This window comes from Pantherophis guttatus, chromosome 1 (genome assembly GCF_059756535.1).
Source record: "Pantherophis guttatus breed Tessera chromosome 1, ASM5975653v1, whole genome shotgun sequence".
NCBI classification, from domain to species: Eukaryota; Metazoa; Chordata; class Lepidosauria; order Squamata; family Colubridae; genus Pantherophis; species Pantherophis guttatus.
In genome coordinates this window covers 65,784,440-65,797,322 of record NC_142063.1, presented here as the reverse complement: position 1 = coordinate 65,797,322, position 12,883 = coordinate 65,784,440, and the positions used below count along the sequence as shown (strand labels likewise).

Sequence of the window (12,883 nt, the reverse complement as noted above, 5' to 3'; positions counted from 1 at the left end):
AGTTTGACCTTAAACACACTAATGATAATCCAGTAAATCAGCCAAGCATATAAATAACATTAACAATGCACTGAGTATGTTCAGATTGTTTCATCTGAAACAATGGAAGCATCAGAGACCCTACATCAAAATCTATTTCACTGCCATCAAACATCTATTTAAGATTTAAAGTTGAAGGGACATGTAAGCAATAGCTGAATATTTACAGAGTCTAATTCAAGTCAGTTCATGAAATAGCTGCAAAAGTTGTTCTCAAGGCAGCTATATTATAGCAGCTAGATAGCAAGATTGTTATTTTATACATACATAATTAGAGATAAACTCCACCGGACAATGTGGGTTTATCCAATATTCTAAGCCATGGTTTTCTTCATGATTTGTGACTAAGCAGGGTTCACACATTGTGCTAAACCATAAGCATAATCTCTAAATCACAATGCTGGGTACATATAATACACTAAACCAAAGTCATATTATGCCTTAAGATATTGCATAAACCAAGTATATAAGACTTACTCATAACTAGACATGCATTAACTTATGTAATGTGTACCAGAATGTCTCTAATTTAAATTTTGCTTTTCCCATAGCCATTATCTGAGAATCATGTTTTCTTTGCAGTAATGATATTGTTTTACTCCCCGACTTTTTAAAGTACGATTGAAGAGACTATAATTTCTGTCACGATTTCAGATATATATGTGTGTGTGTGTGTGTGTACTTTGCATCTGCCATTGGCTTCCTTACATTATGGTCCCCAAATCTTTACAATGCTCAAAAACTGCAGAAACAGAAGCCTGAAAAGTTATTAGGAATTCAGCCAAAACAAAATAGTCAAAATCTAATTGTTGATGAGTTTTTTCCCCTCAATTAAACTAAAAAGAATTATGTTATTCTTCCAAAGATTAAAGAGAACTTCTCTTAAACACAGAAGCATTTACAGTGAATCAAAATAGCATCAAGATGACATATATGCAGTAACACAAGAACACAGCACATTTGTGCCCAATTTGTGATGCAAGTATGTAAGTTGTGGGTTTTGCGTTCTGATGTACATTTCTTCACTTGTTTTTCTTGCCCTTTCATGGGATCTATGGATAAGTATCTACAAAATCACCACCCAGCCAGCTAAGCCTATAAATTAGCCAATAAGAGATTCAATGAAAGAAATGGTCCAATCCTGCAGCATATTCACTACCATTCACTACCATTGATCACTGATGACCATTGATGGTGTAGTGGTTAAAATGCAGTGTTGCAGGCTAACTCTGCCCACAGCCTGGAATTTGATCCTGACGGGCTCAAGGTTAACTCAGTCTTCCATCCTTATGAGGTCAGTAAAATGAGGACCCAGATTGTTGGCAATATGCTGACATTGTAAACTGTCCAGAGACTGCTGTAAAGCACTATGGGGCAGTATATAATTCTAAGTGCTATTGCTATCAGCATTGTCACCAGCACTTGCACACAACAATCCTACTGTACCTGTGGTGCCTGTATTTATGCCTAATTTTTAAATCCTAGCTTTTCTAATCTTTAATACACCTTTTTATCAGCCTGTTAATTGTGCTACCCTTATATGAGGCAATAAATGTGCTAACCAATTTACTTTTCATTTTTCAAATATGTAATCCTGAGGGTGTTTGTTAAAAAATCTGCAATGTTAATTCAAATGGTTGATTGTCCACTATTCCTCACTTTAGAGGACTTATTTCCCTCTTTGTTGAACTGTAGTCCATAATTTAGTTTGTGCTTGATGTGTTCTTTTTCCACATTTTATATGAAATTTGGAAAAGAAAAAAAAAGCAGATCAGGCATACAGCGAATTATGTAACAGTTCAACAAAGTGGGAAATACCGGTAAGTCCTTTTAAATATATTTAAAACAAAGTGATGAAATCAAATGGTCAAAAGTAGCAAAATTCCCTTCCAATGTAGATACAGACAAGTTCCAACAGGTTTAGCTGGTACTGTATTATTTTAGGAGCACCATTTTAAACCCTTAACCTCAGAAACTTGACACGTGTAAGTTTTTGTCAATAACATAGTTTCTGAACATCAAAATACACAACCAATGAAAAGCTAAACAGAAATGTTTAGTACTATTGAATTGGTTCTTAACATTTAACCACTTCTAAGGCAGAGGGCAACTGCTTCCAAATGACATCTTTAAAATGAGGTGTCTAAGTACAATAATGAAATCATATGGGTTATTTTTACTCAATTTGGGTAATAAATCAGAATAAAGACTGCAAAGCATGAGACAAAAGAGCTGATGCTGTCAGAGTGGGAAAAAATGTGGAAATCCTAGTGTGTATATTCAACAATTATCTGTTGAAAAGAGCACTTCTCAAGGTTATTACTATGAATCTTGTCTCTAATCAGACCTGTCACGTCCACAGTTACATTGCCAGTCTAAGAATAGGAGTATGTTGCACTTAAAAAGCTATTCCTTAACATTTAATCCAAAACTAGCTCCTATAAATTAGAATGTCACAAATTTAAGGATTGCTATGAGCTATTCCAATAAAGAAGCTAGAAACACAGATGCAAAAGTGTTTTAATGATATGGACATGCCTTAATACATGGTTGCTGTGCCCAGGGAATAATTAATATTGATATGATTGCAGCAATCAAAGTAATGTGCCAGAGGTTAATCAATCATACCAGCTCCTTTGGTATGGTATAAAGAATTTTTTAAAAAAATATTGGGAGTCACTATCCTCTCACTGAATAAGTTTTCTGATATGGGGGAGGGAAAGAATGCTTACAGTTTAGATTTTATGATGGGAATTAAGTCTGGAAAGAGCAAGGAGAGGGGGAAGAGAGTACTGTTAATGGAGAAAGAGCAGTCCAATCTCTGCACTATATACTAGTGCCAAGAAGAAGCTTTCTAAAAGCAAGTATATCTTTACATCATATGATGAAAAATATTCCAAATTCACTGAAAGATGGAAAGAGTTTCTACATGCTGGGTAAAGAATACAGATAACCATTTCATCAGAAGCCACTTTAGGAAGCAGAAGATATACATCATTTGTCTGGAAGCGGGGAAGCTTTGGGCTTTATTATTCAGTGGGGATATTAAATGAAGCATTTTAGCTGTTTGGAAGAATTTGACATCAAAGATATACTTTGGAAAGTGCAAAGCCAGAGGAATAGCAAAAGGAAGTAAAGTACAATATTAAATACAATAAATCATCTGATGTCTAGGATATATATATATATATATATATTTAGCTTCTTCCCTCTATAGACAGGTGGCTGTTCCATCTCATAAAACCACTGAAAATGTTATAGAACAAAAGTGCTCTTCACCAAAATTAGCTCTTCCATCAGGAGATTTCAGGAAGCAAGCGAGCATGATATTTTATCACAGCTGGCATCTTTCTTTCTTTCTTTTTTTTCCCCCAAGAGCCGTGGGACCTTCCTCACATCTCTCTTATCCCTTCCTCTAATAACAGCTGACAACGATGTGGTGCTGATTTTGGATATTGAGAAGATACAGGCTGGAAAGAAATCCACCTTTTAAAAAGTTGCGCTACAAGCTCAACAGGGCTACTTGACCCTGATGGAGTTGCTCCTAAGGAAGGTGAAAAATGGAGAAGTAAGCAGGAGGGCTCTTCCCCCAATCAATACCAAAATACGTCAACCCGGAGGATTTCACCTGGAGAGCAGAAAGAAGTCTTTTTCCACCACAGCCCAGTAAAGTTAACGTCTGGATCAGATCTTCGTTCCAGTTTGTTTTGAAAGCTTATGGCAGGACGGGAAAGCTCTTTTTGGAGCATTCCGAGAAGCACGTTCGCTTCTTTCACTGCCCAACACTCCTTCTCTCAAGAAAAGTGCTGCATTCCTTTAAAGGAAGCTTCGGAGACGATAGTGGTTTACTTTGGAAGAGCCCTTGCGCGTTCATGCAAGATCACCCTTTCTATTTGCTCTGAAATGGGTGGGAAAGTTGCAAGGAGGTTTTTTTTTGCTCGCGAATTGCACCGCGGATCCCCGCTCCCTCTCCCCCCTTCTCGGATTTCGCAGAGAAGCAGCAGAAACCAGGAGAGAAGTTTCAGAGGGCAGGTATCTTGGCGTGCCGCATTTCCAAAGCCCAAGTACAAAGTTGACCAGGATGCCTAGGAATGGCCAAGCCAACTCTCTCGCTTTTGGAGGCAGCCCACTCGATCCGGGGAGGTCGGTGGGCAGATCTCAGGCGAGACAGAATGCCCGAGGGGATGGTTCCAAATAAGATTCCCCCAAAGACTCACTCCTAAGCAAATAAATAAATAAATAAATAAATAAACCCAAGGACTGGGGAGAAACCTTATTTAGAACCCCCTCAGAAGACCTGGAGGGAGGGGGGAAAGAACCGGGTTCCTGATCTAGAAACACCGACACAGATGCACCCACGGATACTTACAGTTCGTAGGAACTGTATCTCGTCTTCGCCTCCTTCGCCCCCTTCAGCCATGGCTCTGGGAGTGGGGTGGGGTGGGGGGAGCGCTCTGCTCAGCCTCCGATCGCCTCTTCGGCGGCAGCTCGCAGGCTCACCTCAGCTCCTTTGCCCGATTGGCATTAGCATCTAGCTAAATCCTTAGCCATATAGGGAGCCCCGCCAACTCCACTGCACTGCAGACTGTCAGTCAACCCCCTCAGCGCCAGAACCAACGGAGCTGCTTCCCCAATTTCACAGCTTCCGCCTTGCCCCCTTCTCTAGGGAGAAACCGATCAGGAAGGCATTACAGGAAGCCCTCCCTGCATTTCCAAGGGTCTCCCTCCCTCCCCCCCTTTTTAAAAAGGTCTCTCAATAGCGCAATCAGGGGGAAACGGCTGCGAAAAGCGAAGCTCTCCCTCCCGCTTTGCTTGGTGGCTTCAAATGTCTGCCTCCTCCCGGTGTTAGAGAAAAGAAAAGAAAAGAGAGAAAAAAAAAAGTATCGCAATCAGCAACTCTTCCCTTATTGATGAATATTTCAGAGGATTGAAATACGGATTGTCACCAGCCTAGGAGAGTGATTATTTTAGCAGCAGGTTTCAGGCATGTGCAAAATTATCTATTTATCTAAAACAGAAGCAGCAGCAATTCTGTCTGATGATACAATTTCAGCCTCTAAAGGAATTGTGTGTAACTGTTAAAGAAGCTACAATTTCCACAAAGCAATTGCTATCAAGCCCGGTCTATCTGGGATCTATGCTAGTCTATAATTATCAACATGGGTACTAGAGTCCCATCCTATGTATGTGTAGGAGGATACAAGGTCTGCTGAAGTCAGTGGAATTTAGGTCTCAGTACAACTGATTAATTTATTTTTCCCCCTACACCTCCAGTCTTCGGTTTCTGAAGTTTTCTAGCAAGAGTGAACCAAAGATACTCTTAAAACCTACAACATACACTTTCCCAAAAGTCATCATAACGGAAACCAAAAATGTTACCTTGAAAAAGGAAATGAAGAATGCTTGATAACAAAAGAAAGGTTACAGTATATGATTTTCAGCAGCAATGAAGACATTGCCACATGCTCAATCTTGAGTTTCACTTTAGTTTAAGCATCCCATAAAGCTTGCATGTGCTTAAACTCCCTTGCATATCCTCCTTGCCCCATCAGAACGGTTGTGTCCACTTGCTTGTCCATTCAGCATTTGCACTGCTTGTGTCGACATATTTCTCCTTGGGTCCCACAGTTAGGTAGAGCTGAACAAAATCAAGTACTTTTGTTGCTCTGGAAATAGAGGTTTTCCCCTTAAGCCCATACAAAATGCTCCAATGAAGGCAATGCAGCATATATAATGCATATAAGAGATTTGGCCTCATTGTAGGGGCACTTCCTGTGGTGCTGTTCCATCTGACCACTGCATGTGATCTTTCAGTGTTCTGCCCATCATTCATCCTTGTATTGACAGCATGGCCAGGGAATTGATCCATGGAAGGGCTGCCCAGGTCAAGGGTAGCTCCCAGGTGCTCCAGTGTTGCAACACTTTGAATGTCAGTCATGAGCCATTTCCCATCATAATGCAAATGTCTCTCTAAGAGGAAGTGTGTTCAAATCACACATCTGCCCAGAAACTCCAAGGGACTTTCCTCCGTTTTTCTTTTCCTGAAGCTCAGCGATGAGTTCAAAGAATAGGATTCCTCTGCTGTATGAAAGATATTGTCAGATGTTTTGTCCTAATCCACTCCCCCATGTTGCCACTGCAAACAGTTGTGAATGGAAAGATATTGCATTCCATGCTACTTTAGGAGACCATTAACCACATGAATGCATTTTGGACACTTGGCAACCAGTCCACAGTTACAGCTGTTTTCAGAGTCCTGTGATCAGGTGACTGCAATTTATGATGTTATTGCAAGATACTGGCATTTACTTCCAGTTTTTGGCAAAAAAAACCCATAGCGAACGATGACTTTGCAATATCCCACAAGCTTTGCTTTACAATCATGGCATTAATTTATGACCATCTTGTTTGCTTTATGATCACATCTGCTTAATGACTATCACAAAAAATATATTGTAAAACTGGGCACAGACACATGGAGGTCATTTTATGATCAGCACGAGTTACAACCAAATCTGAGGGCTCAATTACAGACATAAGTTGAGGATATGGGTGTTGAATACACACAATCCTAGCCAAATGGGTTTTTATGCACCCATGCAAAAAGTAACGGGCTGTTGCTAAGCCAACCACATATATATTTTCCTGTTTTGGGTTCTTAAGTTCCTTCTGCCACACAGCTGCTGCAGAGGTTTATTTTCTATCTTTTCATCTGTTGTGCAGTGCATTAGAATGACTGCAATAAAGACATTAATTGAGTGGCACTGAAGTATACTTGACTTGCTGTATAATATTGATCCAGATGATAGAAAAACTTTGGGCAGTCTCAGAGTAAGCATATAAATACAAATGCGGGATGGGAGGGATGAGAGAATAGAACAGAGGTCGGGAACTATGACCCCTTTATGACTTGTGGACTTCAACTCCCATATTTCCTGGCTGGCTGAGGAATTCTGGGAGTTGAAGTTCACAAGTCATAAAAGGGCCATAGTTCCCCACTCCTGGAATAGAACAAGGTAAGAATGGAAAGGCCTGCATAAGGGGAATAGATTACTCCTTATAATCATTCCCCTGCCCAACAGGGTTCATTGTGGGATTTTTTAAAATCATTATTTTCAGCAATTTATTTGCAGCCCCGTCCCTTTTACCTTTGTGTAATGAAAATACAGGTATAAGGAAGGAGCTTCAATCTCACTGTCACAAATTTTAACTTGACCTTTTTGATCCCTGGTGGCTCTTGCTTTTCCCATGTCACTCCTGTGCAGCATTTTCTCCATATCAGCCAGTCCTCCCCTCCCTTATCCTCAGGCCCATACTTCATTCTCCTAGTTGAAATCCAGGTTGCTGCAGAATGAATTTCTCAACCACTAGAGATGAACTTTCAGAATTACATGTCCACATAACTTATATGGGTAGTACAGAAGTTAGATCAGCTAGTAGTTGTTTGAATTTGAAGGATTTTTCCCCACTATTCAGTAATGCTACAATACAATATTATCTCATCCCCACCCACCCCCAATTTTTAGCACCATCAAAGCTGACACCAGCAAGAGCATAGAAAAACTCAAAGAAGCAGTGCAAGATTGGAAGATGTGGAGAGACCTGGCTCATATAATTGGCCAGAGTCAGACACAACTGTGATAACATCATCTGTCTTTAGACACCAGTTGAACAGTTCTTAAGTAATTCCATGACACCTAGCCCAAAGTATTATATTTGTTCAGTTTGACTATCAGTATTCATATGCATTTTTATACCTCCTCCATTGTAAAAAAAACTCTTTAAAATAGTAATTTTGTCAGAACTGAGCAAATAAATACTGGCTACCATCCAATCTGATCTTATGAACAGACAGACTGAGCCTGGAGCTGATAAGTTCCATCTGGGGAAATAGGTAAGAGTGGAAACGATTGAGGTTTTCACAAAAATACATGTAGATTCTTCCACATGAAAGGAAAGGAGGGCTGAAATAAGCTAAGGAGGTATCAGGAAAGGAGCCATGCATGGAATTGAACAAAAGAAAAGAGGATGATAGCTAGCAGATCAAATTAGATGCAGGAAGCTTGGGCTGCAGGTTCCAGAATAAAGGGAAATTTACCAAGATGGCGGAGAAGGAGGATGCTTCAAGGGATCATATGTACTTGATATAGAGGGGAAAAAATATTGGTAGATCTAGATCATGGGTGTCAAACTTGATCGAGTCACATGATGCATTGTGACATTTTGTGACTTTTTTGCCTTTCTGGAACCAGGGTGGGCGTGGCCTGCATGTGATGCATCTGGCCCACAGGCCGCCAGCTTGACAGGCCTGATCTAGATGTTGCTAGCTGTGAGATCTTTCCAGGTATGTTTTAGCTGAAACCTTGATTAAGACTAAGGAATATTTAATATAGTTACAGTACATACATAACAACAGTTGAGGTATATTGATATAAGAAGCATTATTTTGTATTAAAGCATTACTTAATTCACCAAATGGCAGACCATTAGAGTCATAAAGTAAAAATGGATTTTACGTCATTCTAACTTTTGGGGTTACCATTACACCAAAAAGAGAGAGAGGAATTTGAAAACAGTTTAATCTGTTTTAGCTCCATGCTATTTAGCTGTAAAGGTCAAACTTTCCAGGAAATTTAAGTTGTTATAGCTTGCAATTTTTCAAATAAAGAGCTACCATGAGCTCTTTTACTTGAAGGTTCCTGCATGCTGAGGTTTTATCTATTTAGTCTTGAGCTCCTCGGCAACCCACCTCCCCCCACTGTGACACTAATTCTCTTAATGCTCCTGCCATTTCATTTTCTTTTTCTGCAATTTGTTCAGAGGTTTACCATTAAGAGCAGTTAGTGTGCTTTTGGGTTGGCTGCTACATTGTGCTGCTATTCGGTTTCTCTGGGACTTTCTTAAGCTTTCTAATTGTGCTCCAAGCTTTCTTGACGTTGTTAGTCAAATCTGTGCTCTCAGTTAATTCCTTCCATGTCATGAATTGTTGCTTACCAAGCACAGCTGCCAGCTCTTTTTCTGTAGAGATATTTTCTGCAAATGATTGTAATTGTATGTTTGAAGGTAGCTACCAGATAGCAGTGGCCAATTGGGATGTTACACCAAAATACCTCCCTCCTACTCCCCTTGTTATGAAGAAAATCTAACTCTATGGTTGCTAAAGTCCACACTGACTTGATGGCACATAACCAATCAATTCTATATTCCTCCCAAATCGTATTACATAAGAAAGGCCCTCTTAATAATTTAAAACTACTGGTAGACTCATATTGAAAATATAATAATCTTAGCTGATAGAGGTTGAAGGATTTTGCTTGTGCTTGTGCATGTAAGCATTCCTGAGCATAAGAATTTGTGAAGCAGGTTTAATGAATGCAACAAAGTTTTATTTACATGATATGTCTCATCTCTCTCTGTCTCTCTGTCTCTGTCTCTGTCTCTGTCTCTGTCTCTGTCTCTCTCTCTCTCTCTCTCTCCCTCTCCTTCTCTCCCTCTCCCGCTCCTATCATCTGTCTATTCAATTTATATGGCTGCCTATCTCAAACATAGGACTCTGGATTGCTATCTAGGAATAAAACCATCATAATAAAACAATAAGCTGAGATAAAGCCAAAGCAATCAACAACGCCGGCTTAACCATAGATCTTGGCCTTCTGATTCAGCAACAGAACCAGGTCCTTAAAACCTTATGGAAAGGCAGAAGTGGTGGGTTAAATCTAATCTCCCAGGGAATAATGTTACAGACGTCCAGGACCATGACAAAAAAGGGTCTCCTCTGGAGATGCACCAGATGACATTCCTAATTACATAGATGGAATCTAGAGCATGTGTTTCCTGTGGAGTTTCACAGAATGAGTAGATACCACCAAGACAGATGATTTTGGCCCCATTGCATTATAACAACAGGCAAATGTATCTGCATCTTACCACAAGAGTCAAAACAACAAGTGGTCCATACATATATGTTTAGGCAGAAGGGCAAAATAAAATGTCTTCAGCAATTTCACAGATAACAAGCAGGCAGAATGTTAGACAAAGAAGACACAACTAACTCCTTAATTCTCTATGTACTATACACCTTATTGCTTCCTTATGGTCAGTAAGTTATTTGGTGCTAAACAGTCCATGCTACTGAATTTCAGCTCCAACATGAGCTTTGCAGGAAAAATGGGAGGGATATTTTATCATCTTTCATGCAAATATCTCAGTTTTTCTCAATATTATATTTTGGTACAAAATTGAAAGCCTACATGGCTATTACATAATTTAAAAGAAAACTGTTTAGAAAAATTCATTTTTCCAATATTATTGACCAATCATAAATCAGGATTAAAAAATAGCCTTTTGATCTCAATTTTCACATTATTTCTCAATGTCAACAACTGATAACATATTGAGAAATGAAACCCATTTTATTTTTTCCTCTCTCTTTTACTTTTTCTAGCCACTGCTCAAATGGCTATTATTGTAAAAACAAGTGTAACATGTTAGTAATGTTAGTAAGGTACTCAGTAATCCAACTAGATTAAAGAGAAGTGAATGAAAACCTGAGGGGGAAAAAGAGAAATTTCCCAAAGGAAAGACTGGAATACATTATACATTCTCCTCAGGAAAAAATAGCAGCAGGTGGGGTGGCTGTTATTTCATGCATCCATCTGTAGTTTTACACTGATTAGGAAGCTTGGCACATTCAGTGGGAATTTTTCAATCACCAGCTCAGGTTTTGCTATGGGATATATTCCACTCATCAGGTAGTCAGTGATAATAATAAAAGGGAAAAGTATGAAAAAAAAAGGATAAATACAAGTAAAATTGTTAGGCTATACTCTCCATACTGAAATATAGAACTAATATTAGACTATGCATATTAAATCCTATTATATTCTGTTTACTCTATGGCGCTATAGTACAATCCCATATATTTCCCTTACTTCTAAGGAGAAGTAAATCTGATTATAGTCACAAATGTACTTTAGCTTTCAATAAAGTAAATTTTAATAAAATTGTTAAGAAAAACAGAATTGAAAAACAGTATCAATGATGAAAAAGAATGAAAGACAGATCTGAGGTGGGAACAAGGGATAAGCAATGAAAAAATTCCTCATGATGTTGTGACATCAGCTCCACCTCTTTTGTACTTGTGTTGTGTTGTCTCACAATAACACAAGAAACAGGAGAGTTTGCATCTTGGCACATGATTTGTCATTTTGACAAAATTTGCTGCCAACACCTGTGTCAGTGTTTTGGTAGAAATTTGAAAACAAAAACAGGAACATGTTCAGGTTACCAAGTAAGAGCATACAAAGACAATATGGAAATATTGTCAGTGTCAGAAAGACAGAATAAGTTCAGGCTGGCAAAGAATACTGACAAGAAAAATTCTTTAGATACATTCAAAACAAAACAAAAGAAGAATCGGTACATCAACTGTTGAGTGAAACAGCAAATTCAGCTCCAGTTTGGCTTAGTCTACTCCAACAGACTCCCCCCCACTTCTTTTTCATAAAGAGAAAGATCAAATGGAAACCTTAAAGCCTGAGACTGACAGAAACATAGTCAAGGAATACTCCATTTACTTTGAATGGGTTTAAATCTCCAGAGCCAAATGAACTGTATCCTAGGATGTTAAAGGAACATACTGGTGAATGGATGAAGTGTCAGACTTCTTTTTACAAAATGGAAAAAGAAGGATCCAGAGAACATTTGATCATCCTGTTTGGCATCAATACCTGGAAAAATTCTCGAATACACCAAAGCAATAAATCTGCAAAAACCTTGAAAACAATGTCATGATTACCAGAAATCAACATGGATTTACCAAGACTCCAAGATAATTTACCAATTATTTCCTCAGGTAATTTGTTTATTATATTGTGGGAATGCTGCAAAAATAACATGTCTTGATTTCAGCAAAGGAATAAACAAATAACTCTATTACATATTAATTAACAATTCAAATAGATTCATAGCTGATTTAAAAGTCACACTTTAGTCCATTTTCCTTAACAAACAGGACTGAGGAATCAGTTCTTGACTTCCATACCTTTATTCATGCCATGATTTAGAAGACGGGAGAACGCGGGGAAAAATTTGATGAGATAGCTAGAACTCTAGAAAACTAAAATAAAATTAAAAACAGTCTTAATAATATCAAAATGAAATGTACTAGAGACAGATGCAAATGGTGAATTTATAGTATAGAAATCAAATGATAGGAGTCAAGTATAAAACAGAATAGTGGAAAGTCTCACTGAGTTAAGTACTGTATGACTCATCCTGAATGTAGACAATATGTACTGTACACATTTTCTTCAAAGCAATGCAAAATCAATTTGCCATTGGGTTTTTCCAGGATTATTTTTCCAAATTCCTAGATTAATCTAAATGCCATTCTCCCATTCATATACTATCCAGACTCTGCTTAGCTCCCTTGAAATCAGTCAAGACTGGCTAGACTCTAATTTGACAATAGAATTTGTGAAAAAAATCTTGGAATAGTAGCTGATTATAAACTGATGCTGTAGCAATACTATATTGCTGCAAAAAAGGGATAATGCATTTTATTCTACATTAGTCAGACCGGCTTTTGAGTTTTCTATCCAGTTAAGTACATCCTGTTTTAAGATGGATTCAAACACACTTCAATAGCAACATGTTAATTACTATATGTTTACAGTCAGTATATTTATTTGCTACCCAGAACTTTACATGATATTTTTACGTGCCCAAGGAACTATAATATTTTAGTCTGATTTCATATATTTAACAGCAACAAATTAAACTACAATCTTATTCTACTATATATTTGATGAGTGTTTCTTCATTGAAAATAGTTTTAAAGTGC

General features: G+C 38.3%; 1 protein-coding gene across 10 annotated transcripts in view; it reads right to left on the bottom strand.

The window, feature by feature from the left end:
• RYR3 (ryanodine receptor 3) overlaps window positions 1-4,901 on the bottom strand; it is a 290,814-nt gene extending 285,913 nt beyond the window's left edge. For all 10 annotated transcript variants that reach the window (XM_087875404.1, XM_087875417.1, XM_087875406.1 and 7 more), the window contains exon 1: window positions 4,409-4,901. In XM_087875404.1, the coding sequence (XP_087731530.1) occupies window positions 4,409-4,459 (51 nt within the window). In that variant the 5' untranslated portion in view covers window positions 4,460-4,901. The remainder of the gene's footprint in view (window positions 1-4,408) is intronic.
• Between the last annotated feature and the right edge of the window lie 7,982 nt (window positions 4,902-12,883).